The following is a 25007-nucleotide window of genomic DNA, read 5'->3' on the forward strand; positions in this document are numbered from 1 at the left end:
CAATCTCGTTCATTAGACCTGGTAAAAAACATTAGTTCCACATCATGAAGCCTACCTAGGTGAAGTACTTTGTAAGAAGAGCTTTTGGAAGAAAAACATCCCACTCTTCATGTTTTGCAGTATAAATGTCCTGTGGAGAGGCATAGGACTGAAGACCCTAGGCTTGCCAATTTCTTATTTTGTTTGAATGTTAAATTCACATTTAAAGCTATTTATTCAAAGCTGATTTACCTACTAGAGTAGGAAAGATTAGACAATTCAGTTGCAAAAAATGAACTACGAGGAAACCAGAACTCTCTGACAATACTAGTCCTTGGAGTAAACGTGTTGAATGAAGCCAGCAAATAAATGATAAGGGCCTTAGTGCTCTGGATGTGAGAAAGCAATTTATCAAGAGTACATGAACTCTCTAGTGACCATAAGGCAAAAAGAAACCAAGTACAGGAGAAGTCCCTATAAGATTATTTAAATGCTCAGAAATTTTGATATGAAAAGCAGTGAGAAGCTTGGGTGCTGCAACATAGTTCATAAAGTAGAAATAAAATTAAATTTAAACATTGATACTCAGTAAAATGCCTGATGTCTTATGCAATTCTATATTTTTTAACTTCACAAGGGGGTACGAATTTCCCTTATCTCTAAGTTGTTCAAATCACAGTGAATAACATTGAATTCATAAAGAACTGACAAGAACTAGCCAGTTCTAGTAGCAGTGAATTCAGGATCAAATTTTTGGTAAATCAGGGGACTTAGTTTTAACATGTTTAAAAGGTTGGAGTTTGGGGAGTATCTGTTTTATTTTTTTCCTCTAGAGATTAAGTATCAAACCTTTAACTGTCCCATTCAATTCAGCACTCCTTCAGTCTGGGTTACTAGTTAATCATAAATTTCTCTTGAATTATGAGTATTGTAGTATCTGAGTATCTCCTGAGAACTCTTCTGCCATAGCAATTGAAATTACTTGTGACCTTTGGAAACTAGGGTTGTTTTGAACTGCATCTGTGAAAAAGGTGATTTAGTGATGACTGGCATCCATCAGGAGTCCATACTGGAACCAGTACTGTTAAATATTTTCACCAATGACATAGTGAGGCCATCAGCAAGTTTGCAGATGACACCAAGCTGAGTAGTGCAGTTGACACACCAGAAGGACAGGATGTCACACAGGGGGACCTGAACAAGCTTGAGGTAGCGGACCCATAAAAACTTCATGAGGTTCAAAAAAGCCAAGGTGCTTCACCTGGGTCAGGGCAATCCCAAGCATGACACTGAGAGATGAATTTGAGAGTAGCGCTTCCAAGAAGGACCTGGGGAACTGCAGTGGCTGAAAAGCTGAACATGACTCAACAATGTGCACCTGCAGCCCAGAAAGCCAACCAAGCCCTGGGCTACATCAAAAGCAGCATTGCCAGCTACCAGAGTGTGGTAGATGATCCTGTCCTTCTACTCCCCTCTGGTGAAACTCCACCAGGTGTAGTAGGACCCCAGCTCTGGGGTTCTCAGCACAGGAAAGATACGCACCTGTTGGAGCAAGTCCAGAGGAGACCACCAAGGTGATCAGAGGGAAGGCTGGGAGAGTTGGGATCCTTCAGCCAGGGAAAAAGTTGAAAAGAAGTCTGGGTAAGTTTCCTTGGCAATCTTAGCGGGCTTTCAGTATTGAAAGGGGGCCTACCAAAAGGCTGGGAAGAGACTTTTGACAAGGGCATATAGTGATTGGACAAGAGGAAATGGCTTTAAGCTGAAAAGAGGAGAGGAGAGGAGAGGAGAGTAGATTTAGATTATATATAAAGGAGATTTTTTCCAAAAATGTTGAGGTGTTGGAGTAGTTGTCCAATGAGTAAGTAGATGCCCCACCCCTATGAAAATGTTCAAGATCAGGTGGGATTGAGGCTTTGAGCAACCTGATCTAGTTGAAGATGTCCCTGCCCATGGCAGGGGAATGGACTAGCTGATCTTTAAAGGTTCTTCCCAAACAAACTATTCTGTGACTCTATGTTTCTAGGAATCATCCAGGTGATATTTCTCTGGAAAATAAGTGTAACTGCCAAATGTGGTGTTGACTCTTTTGAACGGTTTCTTGTCTTTTCTTTGCTCTTTCCTTATACTTGACCCTTTTTCTTTCAGCCTTGGACAAACTTAGTACTCAACACCTCTACCACCCAACCCAAGTGGAGATTGTGCAGTCCAATGTTGTGTTTGACATCAGCAGCCTGATGCTCTACGGTACTCAGGCTGTGCCTGTGAGACTGAAGATACTGCTTGACCGACTCTTCAGTGTACTGAAGCAAGAAGAGGTGTTGCATATTCTACATGGCTTAGGCTGGACACTTCGAGACTATGTTCGAGGCTACATTCTTCAGGTAGGAAATAAAGCAAAACATGCTTTCAAACCCAGTTAACTAATTTTTTGTTGCTGATGTATGGATATAGTGATAGTGCACCTAAAGATGTAGAAGGATATGAAGTGAATTTAGTCTGGCATGTTGAAGCCTAACTAAATTCATGGTGTTGGCAAAACAAAATATTCAATTTTTCCTAATCTAAAAAAATACAGGTGTCTTCATACCATAGTATTTATTTGTACTTGCTTATGTTTATTGTAGGAAATGCCTTAAATACTGCAAATACTGAGGTTAGTTACCTGCAAGCATGATCTGGCCGTCAAAGGCAGCTGGCAAGTTTTCAAGGGCTACTGTTTGACTCGGGAAACTAAGATGCAAGTCAGCAGCTCTGTCATCTTTTCTTTCCTTCTTTAGAAAGATATCTAAAAATGTATAGATGAAATGGGGTCTGTGATCATAATTATATTGGAAAGTATCCTAATGTATAAACAGGAAAATCCTTTTTATGGGAGTATTTTTGAAACATAACTTTAAATAAATTATTGCATGAAGATTAGGTAAAATACACAATCAGAAAGAAAATATGTTTAACAGACAAATGGACAGGCTTGCTTTCTGAGTATGGTCATAAATATATATATAGCTGTTTATTTGAAAAAATTCATAATCTGTCGAGTTCCAAAGTGAATTTTTACATTTTGTAAGACTATTTCTGGTTAATAACCTAATAGTACATACTTCTGAATTATCTTAATTGATACTGGCTTTGTAGGAGCTCTTCATCATCTAGAATTCTTCCAGTTATTGAAGTGGAACTGCCTAAAAAATTTTGAAAATTTTGGTTGCTGACTTATTGCTTTACTTTCATAGGCAATGGTAGCATGCATAGGACTTTTTGAAAATATGGGAATTATACCTGCACTGAGAAATTCTTACTCTATTTTTTAGAGTAAAGGAACTACTCTTCAGCTTTCTGTACTTTGTGAGAAAGAAGCAAATTAGCTTTATGTGATTCTGTGGAACACTTCACCTTCTGTGCTTGTAAATGTTTTCTTAAATGCTCTATATTTGGGGTTTTCACAGAAAAAGGTACTGAATTGTAAAACAGTCCTAGAGACAGAGTACTAAAAAGGTTTATACTTTAACAATTAAATTTTTTTATTCTTGTTAGGACATGCATGAAATGGAGCTGTTTAATTGTTTCAAGATTCTCTCAGGCATCTGTTTTGTAAAGGTTAATGTCACACCTATTCAAATAGAACAGAATCATTTTTTTCCATTACCAGTTTAAAATTAATATATAAGGATATATCCATCATATTTGTACAGTAGATATCTATGATGTTTTTATGATATAAATGTATGGTTATATATGTATAAATTTTATATATTATATATAATTAAGATGGATACATGAGAGATAACCACAGAGATATGTATTATAAGCATATGCATTATATGCTGTCATTATATGCTTATTGAATCATATTTTGGAGTCCTGGATTCTGAATTGTACTGATCTAGAGGGCTGAAGAAATTCGATTTGTAAAGGAATACATGTAAAAAATACATCATTTTAAAGATATAATATTAGAAATCTGCTGGTTATTAAATGTGATTTATAATTGGGGTAATATATTACAAGCATGGAATGTAATTCTGTGTCTGTTGCAGACAAGAAGACTGACTGAAGTCAGTAGTTTTCTTGTTTTAAAGGCCATTGAATCATGCTCATATTGATTTTGTTTTAACTATCTTTTGGAATGATCTCAATATATGCAAGAATGGCTTGCAATATAATTACCTAGATGTTTATACAGACTGAGATTGTGACCTATGCATCTGAAAGGTGTAAAGGCCTGTAATACCCCATTAGGTCACAGTTCAGTTTATCTGGCTAAAACTCAGTCACATTGTAGCCCCCAAGGCATGAATTTCACCATTACTGTGTTCAGCAACAGTATATTGAATATTATGCCATTTAAATGGGAACAATTATCAGTGAAAGTTAAGGGCAGCTGTTCCAGACTTGCCACATATTGACTTCATTAGCACTCGACTGTGTATTTTCTTAATGAGTGAATGAAGACCTATGATAGGTGTGTAGTCGAGCATCCCTGTTAATTTAGCTGCCTAATTTCAAAGAATCACATACTGGTCAAGGTTAGAAGGTAGGTCATCTTGTCCAAACCTTCTGTCCAAGCAGGGCCACCTAGAACTGTTGATCCAAGACCATGTCTGGATGGCTTTTGAATATCTCCACAGACTCTCTAGGCAAAACCTGCATTTTGTTTCAATTAAAGCTAGAAAACTCAGTATATGGCAGACAAGGAAAATTCTTAGTAAAACACACATGCAGAAAAACATGGGGAAAATTAATTAAATCTATGATAATAAAAATTTCTTCTTCAAAAATAGCTCAAAATATTTCAAAATCAAAAATTTTGAAATAGCTTTCAAAAATTGAAAGTATCTGTTCTAAAGGAAAAGAGGGGTACACAGAGAAATTTCAAAGGAAATGTGTAGTAACACTAGCACAGTAAAAGTGCATACAGGTAATGTCTCCTTTGAGCAAAAGATGTTGTTCCATGAAGCTTATCTTAATAGACTGAAATTTTTCAAATAATTGTTTGGGGCTTTCAGACTCAGATATTACATACAGAATGCTCCAAATGAAACGTTGCAAGCATGGTACAGGAATATCTAAAGTATCAAGTACCAAAACAAATCATCCAGAGTATCACAAACTATGGGATTGTTGATAGGCTATCATGCAGTGAATGGAGGAGCATCTGACTCTCAGTCAGTAATTACAGTTCCTTGTAACTTGTCTGTCAAAATCCATCTGTTATCACCTAATTCCAGTCAATGCCAGTAAATTTATCATACAGTCATGAATACTCATTGTATATAAAATACAGAAATACATATCCATAGGCAAAAGTTTGCTATGGTAGGGTAGTTAGAGAAGCATAATCTAGTAAAAATATTTACACTTGCAACTTTACAGAATCATGTATAACACTGTTCTCCCATTTTTTTCCTCAGAGGAGGAAAAACAGGAAGCTTAGTAGCAAGGATTAAGAGAAGTAACAGAGTAGAAAGAGGTGATGGTTGTAGCAGATTCCAGAATATTTTATCCAGGTTCAAGTTCCAATGTTCATTAATTAGCCACTGTGCAAGAGATTTGTAAAGCTGGAACAAAACTGGAGTTTCGTGCTTTGGGATGGTCTAACACTTCCTCCTGGGCTGAATATGTCCTCAACAGGATGGAAGTGTTAAAACATTTTACCATTTTCTCTAAATAAAGAAATTTTTGAAGGGTAGGGTAGATATATCCACTCAAAATAAATTACTATTGTCAGATGATTTCCTCAACCAACCAACCAAAATAACCTCAACAACCAACCAAACTAACAATCCCCATGCAAACCTCACAACTTTTTCCTTGTAACTTTTGAGAAAAAGCTCATTGTTGCTCCACAGAAGAAACAAGATAAAAACAGTTGTTTATTAGTGCTGCAAAGTGGATGTGATTATTTGTAATACCTTTGTAATACCTCATTTTGACTAATAATGTTTCCAAATAGCAAATTAAAAAGCAATGGGCAGAGAAAAATGAACTATTTATGCCTTCATTCAGTTGATGCATTAATAGAGCACAGGAAGTCAAGGACCTCTGAAGCCGCAGAGGTAATTTGATAACACCGCCTTTCACATTTTTGCCAGTATTGACAATTTTCACATTATTGCCAGTAATGGTTGAAAGGCATTAAGGCCTGGCAAGGTTCTCTGGCCTCCATGCAATAAAGTTCAAGTTTCTAGTGAACAGATGCATATGAATGAAATGTTAGTGACAATTTGGTACCCAATCTCATCAGACTGTCACAGGATTAATGTTTTAGCAGAGGAGGTGTTTTCTTATCTTTAGAACTGATCCTCAAAAAAACTTCATGGCATAGAGGAACATTCCGGTTTCTGTTTTCTCCATAGGAATTCAGAGTGCTTCCGATTTCAGGTTGTTTTTTCTATCTCATGAAGCTAATTTACTCTACTTGATGTCAACCTGTATGTGGTTAGTGAGCCTTAAATTTTCTCTTCTGCGAAGATCTAACTTCACCTGTCTTTTACATGAAAATAAATTATTTTTGTCAAAAGCAGTGGGTGTTTTGGGTCAGCTACTGCACATGCTACTCAAAGACATGTATGTGGCTAGTGGCTCTGTGGATTTGAATGGTGCTACTTTTAATGTAAAGAACAGCTCAACTGTGAGTCTCCGACTCTGGTTTAATTCCAGCTAAGCTGAGAGAAGAGGTAACTTTGCCAGCTGTTCTATGATCCACCAGAGATCACAGGGTTGTGGAGAATACTTTACCCCATCCATTTGCTAGTGTAGCTACATGTGTAATTGCTCCCTAGCCAAATTCCCTCTAAACAAACCAGGTTAGAAAAATCCTCCTCCTAAACATGTGCAAGTTAACTGTCATTATTCTGAGAGGAAAGGGCTGGAGAGCAATTATGCCACTAGCAGTGAACAGCTGGGGCATTCAGTTCTTATGCTGGTCCAGCTGCAGAAGACAGGACATGTGATTACATCTTAGAGGACATAAACTGACTCTGTGAAAAGATCTTTGAGTAATAGCTCAACACTTATTCAACTATTTTGCAGTCAAATTGTTGTACTCTCTTAGTGTAAAAGAGGAAAATATATATTGTCTTTACAATACAAAGAAGGAAGCAGGGTCACAGAACAGAACATTGGCAGAATTGGCAAAAATGGTATAGACCTAAGAGTCCCATTCTTATAATCATGCTCTCGAAAAAAGTAGATTATTCAGTGGCTCATAATCATCTATGAGCCTATGAGCCACTTAGCTGCCAGTGGCAGCTAAGCTGCCAGACTCTCTGGTGCAGTTCACAGCCATGAGAAATTTAAAAAAAATAAAAAACTCAGAACGAAGTCAAAACTGAAGCCAGCTGGAAGACTATGGGTATTTTAGAGGTCCAAAGGAAGACTCAATCACAAAAGTTCATATACTGGATGTTGCATGATCAGTCACTAATCCTAAATGAAGTTCTTTTCCATAGCAAAGTCAGTGCTGAAAAATTATGAAATTCAAAATTATTAGATATAATTTTCTGCTTTGGGAAAATAACTCTAGTCTTCCATTGTTGTCTTTGTTCTGTAGTCTGGAAGAAACTGTTAAGCAAGAAGTCAGCTATGAAGGTATGCTCTCAGAAGGTATACATGGTTCAGGGCAGAAACTGGGGAGGTGCAGGCAGTTTTAGATGTTTTAAAAAAAAATCCCATTAACTAAAACAAACTCATTGAAATTATTAAGTACATAGCAGTGTTTCAGTAAGTGAGTTCTGACATTTTAAAAGAAGAAATACCTATATGAATAGTCAAACTACATGTTCACATATATTGATATATATGTATCAGCATATATATAACTGATATTGTCGGTTGTATTTGACAGTTTCTAAAATTTTTGTAAAACATAGTTTCTCTTGGTAGTATGGGTAATTTGGTTTCTGTAGTAGTTTACCACCACTAGTTTGTTTATGCATACTATTTTTACATCCAGATTAAGTGAAAATATTTGTATAGAGGCCACAGAAAGAAACTACCATCTTTAATGATATCATTCCTAATTTCTTTCTCAAAGTAATCCCTTAGCCCTTCACCTTCTAAATATTAACCTTATGCGCAGATAGAAATTGCTTTAATATTCTTAAAATTAAATATTGCTCACCACTAGCTTGTCTGTGGAGGATTTCAGAAGATATGTTCTGTTGCTCTCTAACCTCTTTTAGAGACTTTATAGAGTCTTAGCTTTTCTGTCTGAAATTATTTACCTTTTAAGATCTTTGAACTTCTGGTGTAGAACCCAAGTGCAAAGACTATTTCATTTAACAGCTTGTCAAACAGCCTTCGATGCTTAAGCATAAAGAACATTAGAAAGAAAACAAATAACAGGAAGCTCTGATACCAGCTTTTGCAAGGTAGACATGGAGGGTCAGGTTGCTATAGTGATGATATTATACTCTAAATTCAATGTAGTCTGCTATCTATAATCATGAGTCACACAAAATTTCTGTCAGGTTTTCTTTTGTTTTTTTCCTAAGTGCTGTCAGGTGACTTTACTGTTTTTTTCTTTCACAACAAGAACACCATTAAAATGTTGGTATGCTATATTATTTGTTTAAGAAAATTAAGATAAATAGGCAACTAAATTTTGAAAAAAAAGAAAAAAGTTGACTGTTGCAGTACAGAAAGTGTTAATTAACAATTGCACATATGAATAATAAAGATAATTTGTGAAGGTTTTGTATTTATTTTATTACATTGCTTCCTCATTGGTCTATTTGCCAATACCTTAATTAATACTTTACACTCTTCTACCTGTGACCACTGAAGGATTTACATGTCTTCTAAGAAGCAGTCACTTAGTGTTTCCATCCCTTTATGAGTAGTGTGCCTTCTTTATTAAAAAACAAAAAACAAAAAAACAAACAACAACAACAAAACCTTGTAAAACTGATGCAGATAATGGTTAAGAAGTTATCTGGTAAAGATTTTAATAAAGCCGAAGTACAACGTTAAGTCTATTACATACAAGTTTGTGTTACCCATAACTGCCGCCCACATTTAATTACTTGATAATGAAGAGACTTACCCCTTTACAGATTAGTGCACTTTTTTCAGATTTGTTAGATACAATTCTGTCTTGTGTTTTCTTTTCTGCCTCCTAGTTATTGTTAATAGTCATTTGTATTCTTTAGTTCTGATGTTTTTCAACAGTGGCCCTCAGAGCAACCAAGACTCAAAGCTGGGTAACATTTATCCAGACATCTAGTCCTGCAGTACGCACGGGATTTAAAGGTGTCTCTTTTGTACATGCTCTGCCTATTTCTTGTTCTTTGAGCCTCTCTGCTCCTTTCTCCCCCTCTTTTCACTTGAGCTTCCATATTCTTTTGTCATTGCAACCCATTTTCCCCTCTTTTTTATTTATCTTCCCTTCAGCCTCACCTTAGTTTCACTTCCCCTTGTTCTCTGATTTTGCCTCTTTAGCATAAAAAGATTAAAAGTATCTATTAGATGTGCATCTCCTGAGTGTTCTATTCCTCCCACGGCATCATTGTATACTAATATTTGAAACTCTGGAAGAGTTTCTTTTCTCCTGTGTGTGTCAGTTTAGTATGACTCCCCTACATTTCTGTGGAACAGAGATTCCCTTCTATGCCCCTTCCTCTTTTGTATTCTCAGCTGTTCTAATCTAGGTGTGACTATTTCATCTTTTCCCTAAACAGAGGGTGGGAAAAGCTCAAATAAACCTTAAAAGACTGAAAAGGAAGATAAGAAACAAAGCAGGACTGCTGAGCCAGCGGAAAGTATTGTTGTGTGCTTGAGCAAAGCAATGCCACTTTTTCTATAGTGTGAAGTACTTTCAGTTTTCTCTGTATCTGCACTATCTTGACTAACACCTCTCTGATGCTTTTGGTGCTGTACCTCTCACAGTAGCACTATGGATCACACTAGTACTACATCAGTATATTTATCACGGTTCACACTTTAACCAAGTAACAATAAAAATAAAGGCCAGAGAGTCTGATGACACTTCTGAATGCCACCAGGACAAGTTATGTGACAACAGATGTCTCAGTACATGCAAAGATCATTGGGTTTTCCAGAATATGTGCAGCTGGAGAGCTGTGCTGTTGCTGCTCTATGTCTTGCATCTTGCAAGGGTAATGAAGCAGAGGTCTGTATAACCCCTGGTGATCAACAGCAGTATACAACATGCTGGTTCCCAATGACTACTGTGAAATAGTTAGCCTTTACAGCCATAGTGCTTCACATTGCTCAGAAATGTAAAGGTGGCTGTTTAATAGAAAACATTGATGGCTGTCAGTCAAAAAAAAAATAAATAAGAGAAAAAAGAAAGATTTTTGTGTAGGTAAGTTTGTCCTGGAATGTGTATTGACTGTTTACAGTACTAAGGGTGAGGAGCTGTGGTCCCACTGATGTATTTTTCACACAGATAATAGACTGCAGAACATGGAAATGTCTGTTACTGAAGGTCTGTCAGGCATGAACCAGGACCATGTGTGCTTGCTTTTTAAAATGGAGCTGAAAATCTCTTCACCTGCCAAGGCTTGAGTTCATGATCCTGTGTCTCTCTTGTGATAGTTGATGAAATCACAAACACCCAAAGCAGAGTGAAAGATGAAGGAGGTGGGAGGAATAGTTCATTCCCTAGGCTGTTTTAGGTGTGAGTGATGCCATCAAGCATTTCAGAAGAAACAGAGCCCTGAACTTGGGTCTTGGCAGGTAAGCCAAGGAGGAAACTATTTCCAGCTTTCTTGTTTCAGAATGTGGTTGAATTTCTATTAACCATTTATGATCGCAGATATTTTTCCTTCAAATATATGTGAGTGTGTATATATATGTGCATGTGAGTGTATATATATATATATATATATATATATATATATACACATATATGCATTCACTTTAACAATCTATAAATTGTATTTTATATTTCAAATAGATTGCGATTGTGTGTTTCTTTTACAAAAATTTTTGGTTTTGAGATTGGTTCTCTGTGGATGAAGGGAGGGGAGAGAATGGCTTTTCTTGTAGCCTGGAAAATCACTTTTCTTGCTGACAATGCCATGTTGAAGCCTCTACCAGAACATATCCTGCACTACGTCAAACAAATATGACTACTGAGTTGAGGACAGGATCTTGGGGTTACTGTTCACCTCAATTTTCTAGTGAGAAATGCAGTGACCTGTTATAAAATAAAGAGAACACAGGGTCACAAAGCTATTGATTGAAGGAAATATATGTGTGGCTGTGGAGGGGAGGGGGTTGTGCCAAGAATCTGAGGAATTAACATCATTCTTCTTACAAAAAGCAGCTCAGAGATTAGAACTTCTCCATTTTATAGACTGCTTTCTTTGCAGAGAATCTTGGGCTGTATTCAAATCATGGTCCTGGAGGTGATAAGGTTGTGATATTAACCATTCGTCTACACATCAGTGGAGATTAACTCAGTTAAAGAGTATGGAGTCCAGACCATGACACTTAAAAAGATTTCAGACTTTTTCCAATTTAGCAGCCCCTTTCTTTGAGTTTAGGTGCAGTTTTGATTGTCTGTGTGTCAGCCCTGACTTCAGGCACTTAAGAAATTTAGGTCCACAGACACTTAGGAATCAAGAAGGGCCACAGAGAATCAAACTTGTCATCTGTCCAGCATCAGTTGATTTACTGTTTTTCTTGAAGTCCAAGGAATCTCAAGGGGACTTTTTTCCCTTGCAGCACTGATCTTTCAATGAGGAGGTAGTGCCTGTCCTGAGCAATAACAAAGAATAACAGTGAAGTGTGAGTGACTCTTATTAGGAGGGCTAAATGTCATGAATACTTACTGTTGCCTTCTAGGCAGTAAGAGGACAGCATTGAATGTAGACAGACAACCCCCTTTTACTTATCAAGGCACATTTTGATTCTAATGAACTCCTATATTTTAATTAAGAAATTTACTTTTCTTTCCTGTGCTGAAACATCTTCTCTGATTTGCCTGTCATTTTGGACCATGTTCTAGAATTTTGAGTACTTATATTGAAGCCAGGAAGTGTGTATTATTCTACTGGTTCTAATACATCAACTGGCTGCACAAGTCCTTTGTGCTTCAGCTTGATTTTTTTCTCCTCCCCCACAGCTTTAACAAAATGTTCTAATCATCCCAAGTTATACTTGGATGTTGTTAATTAATGTTTATGAAGTGCTTTGAGATCCTCTAATGAAATAGAATGTGTAATTATGATTATTCTTTAGTGAAATTCTGAAACATCTCTAGCACTGGAACAGTAATTTCAGTAAATATTTTTTTATAATCTTTTTAGCAAATAGAAGAGAAAGATTTTGTTTCATTAGTTAATTTTTACCTTTTATAGTAGGTAAAGTATGTCTTTTTCTATCCAGTTTTGGTGGATTCTTCATGATTAATCTTGCCAGAATTGCACCCTGAAGTCTTGCATTCCATCTACTCAAAAGGGTGTGGAAACCTCTGTTACTGGCTGTCAGTTGTCTGCACAGCAGGAAGTAACTGTAGGACAAGTAGATTTTTAAAGCTGCTGGCCCAGTATATGTCAGCTTGCTGGATTTTTTGTATCTCTACAGCTTCAGTAGCGATGTAGATATAGTAGTAGAATTAACACAGTTACGTTTTTTTTCCATCCATTCTGGATATTGGGTGTCCTTAAGTTACGTCCAAGTTGACATATGCTGCTGACAAGCAGGAGCAGAAGAAATAAGGCCACTCATCAGGTAGCTTTTAATGGAGCTTATGTTGCACTGTGCTTTCCATTAAAAGCTCTCAGACTATTTGGGAGTAGCTAGGGCAATATCTGGGAAAACTTGCTCAGTTCATGCTGAGTATGTAATGTTGTGATCCACAGAAATGCTTTTGTCCCACCCATCTCTTTTAGAAAGGATTCCATAAAATAAAATTAAATTTGGGGTTAAAGAATTTAACTAGTACTAATTTGGTTGCTTTCCATGTGGGAACTGGTTTTCTCTTGATAGGAGTATTTCAAACAATACCACAGGATGCAAAGCAGAGCTCTTCTCCCTCATTTGTAGGCTCAAAGGGTTATGAGGTAATGGGTATAAGACCCATAACATTCATTTTCTGCCACAGCTGGAGGCAGAGATATGTTTCTTGATAGAAAAAGAGTGAGGAATTAATAATGTCTGCAGCAGACTGCTCACAGAATTGTATTTGTTGCAAGCCTGCAGAGAACCTGGATGTTGCAGGATGTAAGAAGCTCTGCTGGGACAACTGACTAGCAGATGTGGGATTGTCCAGAGATAGAATGGCAACCAATTATGATGTTCATACCATCTCAGACCTAGTCACTTCCAGTCTTCTTTTGAGGGTTGTGGTATGAGAAGCCTGAGTTCCCCCAGCCCCATATGGCTAGCAAATTAATTCTACAGGATGAGTCAAAGACGAATCTTGGAAGTGTCTCATAATATTTCATTGTATGTATTTTCAAGCCCTTGGTCTATTATGAAGTGTACACTCTTTTGACCCTGTATATATGTCAAGCTGCAAATTCTTTTTCAGTGTTATAGTGCAGCATTATTGTATGTGACATTAATGCTGTACTATAGCAATTATTAAGTGGAAGGTTGCTCTGGTATTTGGAAAGATATCTGGGTATATGTTCTTCTGAAATGCAGTTAGTTCTCTCATTGAGTCATGGAAGCATTTTGACATAAGTAACCTCAGCTATTCACTTTTCTTGGAGTTACAGCAAAAAATTAAAAAGTATTTTTCAAAGTTTTTTGGTTTGTTTGGTTTGTGGGGTTTTGGTCAATATTAATAGGCAGGATGAAATAGTTCAATGAAAATAGAATATCTTAGCATAGAACTGATTTTTGTATCAATGTTGAAATTTGTTTGGAGCACGAGACAAGTGCCAGTGCAATGGAAAATTTTATAGGCCTTGAAGCACATTTGAAGAATCTTAATATCAGTCCAGTCTGAGGTGCTTAAGAAGTTCCTCAGCCTGAAAATTCAAAATGAAATGGAACATATACTCCCTTGTCTGAATAATTACTTCAGAAACACAGTATGAATTTTCAGTACTAGTCACATTATTCTTTTGGTGTGTGTCTGTAATGCCATCCCGCACCACCAGTCTGCTTTATGCTGTAGCACTCTTTAAGTTCTTTAATAAAGTATGCATTTACACATTTTTACTTCAGCAGAGTGTTTACCTTCAGTTCATACAAAATAATTGTATTGGAATTTCAGCAGCTATTGCACTGTAGAAAGTCCTTCTTTCTTTCTTTTCTTTTCTTTTTTTATAATAATTTCCTTTCCTTTATCTAGCTGTTCAAATTATCAGGAGTTGTATAACAATGTCTTTTTTATAACTATTTTGAGATTAGTTCAAGAGATGGGAAGGAAAGTCCTCAAAATCTGTGAAGTCTCTGAATGCTTTGTGCATGTGTCCACGTAGTAGAGATACTGAAGAAAGAGAACACATCCCTTTTGAGACACCAGAGAAATTACAGTATAGAAGCAAGGAGGAAAGGTAGAAAGGTGCAAAAAGAGTTCTCAACTTATTGTAGTTATAAAGCCATAGGGAGCCAAACTTAATTTGTTACCCAGAGAACTGCTCAGACACTGTCAGAAAGTGGTTGCTGATTTAGCAAGGTGCACAAGAACCTACCTAGCTTTATACAATTAGTACCCTTGACTTCAACAATCTTCTATTCACATACTTAACATTAAGCATATGCTTGTATGTTTTTCTGAGTTGGGATCTCAGTGAATGTAAGTAGCTGAGGTGACATAACAGTTCTCTTCCTGTAAGCACTGCTGTTTTCTTGAAAAGAAATGAACAGGAGATAGTAAGAACTGTACAAGAAAGTCTGTTTCCATTAAAAATTGTAGACTTCTAAAGATTATTTCTTTATTGTTAATTGTTTTCACTGAAGTAGACTCCATCTATTTCTGCACAGACATGTATTACATCTCTTGAAACCAATGTGGATTGTTTATGGTGTGTTATACAAATGGAGACTCACTAATAAAGCAGATTCTCATCTTGAGGTCTCCAAATTAGTTTTGGCATTCCCCATGATGTCCAGAGCCTCCCTAAAGTTTGATCTTAACTTATTTGGTCCAGGTTGCTCTTTATTTCCTGCCCCAAGCCAGAATTTTGTGGGCTAGGTGCAAAAAGGTGAGGACAGGGTCCTTTCCCACCCTGCCCATCCCCTCCTCAGTGTTTGTTAGTTAGCTATGGATGGCTGCTGCAGCCCCAATTCCTTTGCTTCTTGCTGGGTGGCTCCAGGCCACCCCAGAACACAACTCTTTGATTCTGGCTGCACAGCGAACCAAGACTTTGACAAGCCTGCTAACCTGATTACATAGTATTTAGAAATTAGGGGTTGAGTTTCTGTTCCCTTTGAAACATGTGGATGGATTCATTTGCCAAATACCTTCTGTGAAAAAGGGGAAGAGGCTTGCAAAGATGGTCGAAGTACTTGTTAATACATGATGAGCTGGGGCAGCATGAGGAGCACGGTAAATCTAGAATCAAATACAGGGAAAGGAAAAGTCCTTGAATGTTACATCTCCAACAAACTTTGGCATGTTTAGAAATGAACTCTCTTTCCTAGTATCCTGGCTTTCTATTTCTATTGGTAGTTTATCCTTTTTGTCACTCAAGAACTTATAATGAAAAGAAAACAAATAGTACTTCATTTTGTTTGGAGGAAATAAAGGAGACCTGCTTTGGTAGACGGACTTGGTGTGGGGATCTGAAAAAACACAGTGTTCAATATAATCTTTAGAGCATTAATTTTGACTCTATAACATGGTAAATAATGTAGACTGATTAAAAAAAAAAAAAAACACTCATGATTTGCACCATAAGCTTTATAGTATTTTTTGTGACTTTGATTGTTTGTGTTTATTTGTTATTGCTGAAAGGTAGCCAACAAAACTTTGAAGTATTTCTTTTTGCATTCATAATTTTTAAAAATCAGTTATAATTTTACCTTTCTGGGCATGATAGCAAAAGGCAATTATATCTCCATGCAAACTTGGGTATCAAAACACAGGCTTCTAAATTCATAGACCTACCCCCAGTAAGCAATTAAAGAAAATGGTATTTCAATTTCCACCTATAAATAGACGAATGAAAATTTGCATTTAGAGGCAAACTGCTCGTAACCAATGGAAAAACTTGTGCGTAAGGCACTGTTTAATTGAAATGTAGAGATCAAAACTACACTCACCTTGCTGACTAAATTCCATGCTTTATGACAGAAAAACACAGGGAATTATCTTTTCAAATTTCACTCTCTGAAATTTAATTTAGGTTTCCTATGCCTTTATACATATGTGCCTTTATAGCATATGTCTTTTAAGCATAGAAAAAATTAAAAGCAGGATAGAAGAGAAAAGAAATTATTTGATCAATATCTAGGGACACTTTTAAAAAGGCTGCTAATGCCAAATTCACCAAATGTTCAGTTCCTGAATCTCTAACTAAACCTTTTAAAATGATGTTGTGTTTCTTTTATGCCCAAAATTTGTGTGACAAGCAGTTTCCACAAAGCATAGTATTTAAGAGAAATACTTTAATGATCAATTGTTAAGATAAAATGTAACTGTCTCACTTGCTTTGACTATATATTTAAGTATTGATTCACAGTGTGAGAAGTTCAGACACTGAGGAATCATAGAAGCTTTCCATAAGAACCAGACTGAAACAGAAAAGGAGAAATAATTAAATATTATGAATATCAAAAAACAAGTAATGAGTAAACTTGACTAATATCTTATCCACCCCCAACATGCAGAGGAAAATTTGCCTTTTAGTGATCACTTTGGGATGCCAAATCTGAAAGATCTGGACTAAATCCTGAGAGCAGTTACAGTGCTGAATCAGTTTCTGCCTTTATATTTTAAAGCCATAGAAGCTTTTTGAAGTGTGAACCTACCCTGGCTCACATATCTCCCTCCTCCAGAGCATGCAAGAGCACAGTGTCCCATGGCACAGAAATGAGAAGAGGCAGTAACCATAGATATAAACAGTTTTTCCTTCTACCTTGGAGGAACCCAGCTGTTGCTGACTAGCCTTCTTTTTATCTTAACACTTTGGAGTCTGTGTGAGACTTTATTTAAAGAAAAACTGAATTTTAAAGTTTTAAACTTAAGCAATTAATTTGTTAAAGTTTTTCCTCTTTTTTTCCCTTTTTTTTTCCCCCCAAGATTAGTCATTTGGCACATTTTGTTGCAGAGAATAGGTGTCTCTGTTCAGATATTTAGTGGGTGATTTCCAGCCTGTGCTTTGTGCAGACCTAGAAGTCAGTGAACCACCAGCTTATTGTCTTGGGACCTGGCCGATCTTGCAGGTATTTAACTTCTCTACTGCATTAAAATCCCACAAAAAAAGCCATCAAATTATTTTTTGTTCTTGTATGTAAGCAGTTATAGCAGAGACATATATTTGCAGTGGAATAGGAGAGGACTCATAAACGTTTTTTTTCATTATTGTGTTCACATTATGAAAATATTTCCAAATTCCTGATGTGGGGGAGGGGTATTTTTGTGTTTAGGCGTTTTTGGATGTTTTGGGGTTTTATTTGATTTGTTTTCCCTGCTTCTTTTGGTGCAGAATTGTACAAGAGAAATAGATTAGAAAGGTTTTTGTTCCGTCCACTCATAATATACTCAGTACTACAATTCTTCATTCCTTTGGGGAAAAAATAGGTGACTATATTATTGTAGGTATTGTAAGAACATTATATTATAAGCTTAACAATGTGGCTTTCAAACTTGGGAGGGGGCTGGAGATAGAAGAAATTATCTCCACAATAGAAATATATTACGTCTCATTTCAAAAGAAAACTTCTCTGAAAATATTTCTTTTGCTTATTATATTTTCCCCCCATTTATTCATGTCAGCACAGGACATATTCAGCATCTGTTCTCTTCCAAAAGCCCTTAGGAAAAATTAAAAAGCTGTTCTTGCAAATTCATCATTATTATTAAGAACCATATTTCACCTCATGGTTATCTCAGCCCTTCTCTCACTCTTATCTGCACTCTGTGATGACATTGCCTACTTGAGCGAGGCATCATTCCAGCCTCGTCTCGTCTCTCCCACCTTAATTTGTACCGATGCGTTGCAGTTTGGTGACAGGCAGTTGTTCGTGCTTGAATAACCCAAGATTTGAATTCTACAGTTTGTGGCATCCATGTAATGCTTAGCAGTGGGTACAGCTGTTAACTATTCACTTATAAATAATCTTTTTCCCCTCTCAACCTGTCTCCCAGGTAGTGTACCTGTCACCATTAATAACTCATTGGTAGCTCCCCAGTGATTTGGCCCATCACTTGTCATTCACAGTGGAGCACTTCTCAGGCCTGCTATTGGAGCTCACATAAGTTCCTTCAGCTATTCACTCATCCCAGCATCTGTGCTGTTTCATATTCCTGACTTGCGGGAAATTGCGCTGATGGTTCCAGCGCTAGGCAGCTCAATTGTCCCCTCTCATCGCTGACGGCACGCCAAGCCTTGCCTTTGGGAAGTATAATGTTGTCTGCTGCAGACATTGACACACCTTACAAACTGTCTTCTCAGGTCTCACTCAGCCATGTTGATTTCGCTGAAAGTGTAACCCTTGAGTTAGTTTGAGAGATTATATGTCGTATGTGCACACCTCTGTTTAATGCTGAAAAATTTGCCCTACTCTTTCTTTTTACTATGTTAGTACTCTCAATGATACCCATCCTCCAGAAATCTGTACAAAAATACAACCAAAACTATGTATCATCTACCTAGTAGTGGGAGGAGAGGGAAGATAGGAGTGAGTTTGGTTGCCACCTTGTTGTGAAAGGTTACTTTTTTACTCCATTACTGTACGCAACAGAGTAGGAGGTCCTTCTCTTTGGCAGTAATATGCTTCCTTTTCTAAGAAGCTCTGACTGGGGAATTTACTGTTACCTGATCCTCTTCTGTAGAAGGAACTTAACTGTAAGTATAGTGCAATCTGTGAAGAGGAAATCATTAGGTTCAAGGTGAAAAAAGATTCAGGTCCCATGAACAAGCAAAGTGCTTTGGAGAGGTGCTCTGAAGTAATGCATAGGTAGTTGCTACATCACTTTTTTTAGCTGTTGGATAAAGAGAGTTTCTGCTTTACTTGTTTCCTAAGTAGAAACTGGGACAAAGCAACTTGCGCCATTTAACAGCTTTAATATGATGGGGTTGAAATATTGAGCTTGAATTACTTGCTAGTGTAAAGTTACTTGCCGTAGGCAAGTGTAAAGAGTACTTGCTATAGGCAGGGACATCTTTCACTCAATCAGGTTGTCAAGGGCCTGAACAATCTGGCCTTCTAATCAGTAAAAAAATCAGAATTTTTCTACCAGAGTGGCACTGCAGGAGTTCCTTTAGCAAGAGGTTATGGTGAAAAGTGCCTGTACTGCGTTTGTTTGGGTGGTGATTAAGTGACAACTCTTAGACGGAGGCATCCCATGCAAAAAGAGCTGAAGGTGGAATACTCTTTAAAACTCTTTGTAATAGTCTAAACCACTGATTGTGTGGAGGCACATTATTAATCAATGAGCACCACTGTTTCTTCACATGTGTACTTAAGACTTTTCATCTGGGTAACAAATTGAGTAATAATTTCCAGTGAGGAGCACTAAGTTAGCGGAATTAACTTCCCTGAAGCAGCACTTCAGTGAGGTGAACCAGCAGTGGAATATTTGACCCCTAGTTATGGCATCTTTTAATACTCATTATCCTACTAGGTAAATTAGATTGTTGACTTTATTGGCTTAGGTGCAAAGCCTATTGAAATCACTGGGAGCAATTTCACTGCAGGCAGAGAATCACCACAGAAGGCAGGTACCACTTCAGACTTTGGTTGCAATGCAGGCACTGTGTTGAAGTGATCCTGGCCAAATGTGAAAGGGGAACTTCACTTTGTGAAGAACTGGCATAGAACTGCCTTTTTGGGCATCAATATAGTGGACTGTTCCACTCTCATGGGGCTGCTGGTTAGAAGTCTTTCTTTTTGTTGAAATAAAAGCTTCTTCCTCACAATTAATTATTAAGTGTTCCAGGGCTCTATTATATATTTATATGTTCTTGAGAGCTCTTCTCTTACATGTGTTCTCTCTCACTGGTGTTATAATGTCACTCTGATAGCTGTTCACTCGCTTCATTTCTTTCTGTCAGCTTCTGGTCCTGTCACACAAAAGAGAAGGATGCTGTATTGCAGAGGAAATCATATGAGACCAACAAGGACTGGAGGCTTGTAGATAAATGGAACACTATTTTTTATTTTAACAAAATCAAATTCTATATTGATTTAGATAGAATATTTAGGTTCCACTTTAAATTTTAGAAATATTTTACCTTACCACAGATCAGCTATCCTGTGTTGTTTTGTGGATGTCTTTAGGTACAAAATTACTTCCTAAGTTTTTGGCTCCAATTGATTTTTTGGCAAGGAGAAAAGTGTCTGTATCTAATTTTATTACTAATGTATTTTCTTTTTTATCTCCTCTGTCACAACTTTATATTTTCATGCACCTCTGTTGCTGTAAGAAGTCATTCCTCAAAGAAATCTTTGAATGTACACATACAGACATGCAATCACATTGACTCACAGTCTCCCCTATCTCTTCAGGAATTGTTCTGAAAAAGCACTCAAGCTTCACTTCTCAGACATTAATGCATGTTACTAGTTTGCTCTATTGCTGTCTTTCTTTGATTTGAAGTACTTGTTTTCTGCTGGACATAGTAGGGTTAAAAAAGAAGGAAAAAAAGTTAGTGGTTTGGCACTTTCCAGCTGCTTCTCAGGAGAATATAAAGTGCTGGTGGATCAGGTCCAAACCAGTGGATGTTTAAGAGAAGGAGGAAAAAAAATAACTAGCTGAAGAGCAACATTCTTGTGTGACTTCGTTACCTTCTGTTGTGTTAAAAAAAACTGTTTTGCTTTATAGTTTTAAACACTAAAAAAAAAAAATTTAGAAACACCAAATGACCTCCAGGCCCATTGGCTCTCCAGACTCAGTTTATCAAGTTTCCTCCACCTTTTTGCCTGTAAAATCCAAAGTGAAGTGTGAAAAGCTTCAGAAAGTCTCATTTGTGCCAGTGCAGGCTTTTAGTCGCTTGCCAGCACCTTCATTTCTTCATATGTTTCTAGCTAAGGTCTAACATGGAACAAAAACCCGACAGCAATAGAGACCAGATGCCGGTATTTCTTCTCTGTCACTTGGCTGCTGAGCAGATGGAATTTATATCAATCGGGCATGCTAGGAGGAAGAGGCCGTGGCAGCCAACATGTGGAACTGGGGCTGAGTGACATTTTTGCTAATGTTTTGTCCTTGTAGAACATTATGCTTCCTCTTTGCTTATGAGCTGTGGTTTTCCTGACTCAGACAAGGTTCCAAGCCCAGCTGGAATGGTTGTCTGCCCACCGCCCCCCTTTTAAGGGAGTGCTGGGAGCTATGGAGGAGTAGTGGGGCCCTGCACAATGGAGCTCTTTATAAAAATACCTGACATCTGCATGCAATGCACCAAATCATCTTAGCTGAGCACAGAAATTCACTGGGCATTACCAGTCACTTTTTGTCTGTTTTTGTATGCTTGTTTGATTTATATAATGAGTGAATGCCTCTGGCAAAGGAGTACTTTGAGCATGTTATTGGACAGGAGCAATTTTCCACAAGGTATTGTCATACATGGTCTCAGAATAAGAGTATTAAAGGAGAAAAAAAAATAAAATAAAGAAAACCAGGCTTTTCCTTTCTGTTTTCAATCACCTCTTGTAAGAAAACACCCAAAAAGCAAAACCTTAAAGAAACTTCATAAAGCATGTGCTCCAAACTGCTCCAGTACCCACTTGGTGAGGCCATTCTGCAAGCAGAGATTGTGTACTGCAAAAGCCATAGAATGAACATTGGCACTTTAGGTTTGAAAAGTGATATGAAGGCTATGTATGCACAAAAATTTAGTTCCCAATGAGGCTTCCAAAATCAGCAAAGAAACAAAGCAACAGGAGGCAGTTCATTTCAAAGACAGGAGAAACAAAAAAGTTGTGGAGGGCTTGCCACAGTGTTGTGGTTTCTGTTCTAGCTCTTAAACTCTTCCTCCTCCACATGAACAGTGTTGGTATTAGTAGAACTTCTTGTGAGTAAGGATCTGCACAAATCAGACTTCAGTGCCAGGAATTTATGGTTGGGCCCAAGTTAAATGGTTCAGAATCACTTGTGCAATTAATTTTAAATCAAGTTTAGATTTACATCTCATAAAAGCAAAATAAATGAAAGGATTTAAGCACTTTAATTTGACAGAATTCTTTGCAATCTTTAAAGAAGGAGTGGTGCAGGAAACATGAGCTTTTGAATCCCCTAAGATTTCTGTTTGACCTGTGTGTCTCATCCTAAACTCTCCAGCCAGCCAGCCTCCCTTCATCTGAGAATGCTGCTGCAGCTTGTCAATTTCTCTTCTGATTCATCTGGAGGGGTCACTAGAGAGTTGGTGTGAGGTGGTACCTCCTCTATCGTGGTGTGAGTGAGACGTCTGAAGGGAGCTTTGGGCTGGTTTAGAAATGAAGGGCTGAGGGCATCTTTGAACTGCAGCCATGCAAGTGCTATAAAGTGTTTGCTTTCTGATTGAACTGGTATTTCATCCTGGCATTTTCCACAGGTCTGATATTTTGCATAGCAGTCCTGCCAGTTACATGGAATCTAAGATATTTAGTGAATCAAGTCAGGTAACAAGTCATCATGTTTTATATTTTTGGTGAATATGAATTAAAATATCTTCCTTTTATAAGACAAAATGCTGTATTTCATAAAAGACCACTAAAGCAATGTGTAATGATTAGCTGCTGGTAAGATGAACTGAATGTAGGTGCAGTCAATGCCATGCAACAGGTGGAGGCCATATGCATTCTAGGCAAAGTCATTTGATATTTCACTTGTCACCAGCTCAGTTATATTCATTGTAGTATAAGCATGAATCCTATCTAGATTCAATTATTTTTTTCTTTTCCATCTCTTAGATGGCAGTCCTCTTTATCTAGTCAAACTGTGGATAGTGGATATAGTGGATAGACATGCATTTGTGACCAAAAAAGTAATTGGTGGGGGTTTTTTGTTTCTTTGTTTATTTGGCTGATTGGTTGGTTGGTTTTTGGTTGGTTTTGTTTTGTTTTGTTTTGTTTTTGTCTTCTTTAGTCATTACATGCAAGAACATGTAATCAATAAAACAGTTAAATCTGATCTACAAAATGAAGCTAGAAGAAATATATTACAGATTTCTCTTATGCTTTTTGTTGGGGGAATGCTCTGATAAGTGTCATTTCCACACTGATTTTATCAGCTTGAAATATGGAAGGAAAAAAATTGTTGCAGTAAGACCATATTAATGATTAGAATGATTTCTCATTATTTTTATCCTGTGGTGTTTGAAAGTCATGTAATAGAGAAAAGAGGGGGATTCTATAATAGGCTTTGCCGGTAAGCTTAGAATTATTCAATTGCAGTAGGGAAGCAGACTGGATGGTTAACTGATTTTTTCCTTGAAGAATTCGATGCATATCTTGACTCTCACCTCCTGAACTCTTGCATATACAGAGGTAAACAACTGCCATTCCAGTAAAATCCATAGTTCTTCATAAGACTTTAGGAAATACGTTTTTTTTTCTCTAATCAATTAACCTGTGTTTATGACAGTATGTTAGTAACAGTTTTCCGGTACTGATTTTAGTTCTTTCTGTTTGAAAATTAGAGATTAATCCACAAGGAAATAAGACAAATTTGTGTGCCTTCCACACATCCTTAGGGCTGCAGATCCTGACGGTTGTTTAATTATATTTTTCTTACATACAGTATAAGAGAAGAACTGCCATATAGGGGTATGTAAATTGCTGACATTTCATAACCCAGCTGAATTAGCCTCCTTCTCCCTCACATACACATGAACACGTGTACCACTGTAGAACAGTACATAAACTTCATAAATCTGAATCTTATCTGAATCTGCAGTATTTGAGAGAATTGCAGGGAAGGCTGTCAGCACAGCCTGTGAAACTTCATATAGATTTGGAATACAGCTCCCAGATTTTTCAGCCGTGACACAGTAGCTCAATTTACACTCACTCTTAGGCTCTGTGTTTTGTATACAAGATGTCACATCTCTGCTTTAGTAAAGTCATGATGGCTCTGATCTGTTTGAGCCACAGTAACAAACAGGGCATATTAATACCAAAGGTAATGGAGGTGTCTTTAGTCTTCTCATTAGGGAATGGCTACTAGTATTGCTTTTGATGCTGAGGGAGTCCTGGAACCTGGACTTTTTATCTGGAGAAGAAGGTAAACCTTGTGGATAATATGAAATCAAGAAAAGGGACATTTTATGAAAATATCCAGAAAGGCAAAAAACATGCTTGAATATTCCTAAATGACTATTTGCAGTTTCTGCAGTGCCAGCTGTTCATTTTCCATGTAAAAATGCTAGATATTTAAATTTGCAAATAGGGGTAAATTCTGAAGATACATTTTTAGAGACTTTTTCAAAGTTAGTTCTAAATTTTTCTTCCTGCACTAAGCAAATAAGTCTCTCCATCAGTATGTCTAGGATGCCGTTTTCCTCATATAGCCTTGGAAAGAGCTTCATTATGAATTGTAATGCTCCCTTGCTGTGAATAATGAAAAGAAAATTAGACTGTATATTGTGTTAGGATTATTAGAATGAGGTCCTTTATCTGTGTTAGTATAGATAGCATAGCATAAGAAAGCAGTAGCATGAATGTGTCAGAGAACAAAAATTAAGAGTTTTAGCAGATTTTTAGCGAAGGGTATATGCAGAACTCTGTGTCTAGAAAGAAATTAATGCAAGAAAAACAGTGTAGTTTTTCTATCAAGAAATCAAAGCAGTATGAAAATAAATGGGGCATTTGTATATTTCATGACCATATATGAAACAGATGGGCAATGCAAAAAACCCCCTACAACAAGTAATAAGCTTTTTGCACTGGATTCACAATTTCTTTGTAAACTGACTAGGTAAAAAAAATTAAAAATCATGCTCACAGTGTTGAATATT

At 37.0% G+C, this 25007-nt stretch overlaps 1 protein-coding gene across 1 annotated transcript in view; it reads left to right on the forward strand.

Annotated features, from left to right (window-relative positions):
* Positions 1 to 25007, forward strand: part of BNC2 (basonuclin zinc finger protein 2) — a 229122-nt gene that overhangs the window by 130208 nt on the left and 73907 nt on the right. Inside the window, exon 3 of the mRNA XM_062513347.1 lies at positions 2125 to 2360. Within this exon, the coding sequence (XP_062369331.1) occupies positions 2125 to 2360 (236 nt within the window). The remainder of the gene's footprint in view (positions 1 to 2124; positions 2361 to 25007) is intronic.

This window comes from Cinclus cinclus, chromosome Z, assembly GCF_963662255.1.
Source record: "Cinclus cinclus chromosome Z, bCinCin1.1, whole genome shotgun sequence".
NCBI lineage: Eukaryota > Metazoa > Chordata > Aves > Passeriformes > Cinclidae > Cinclus > Cinclus cinclus.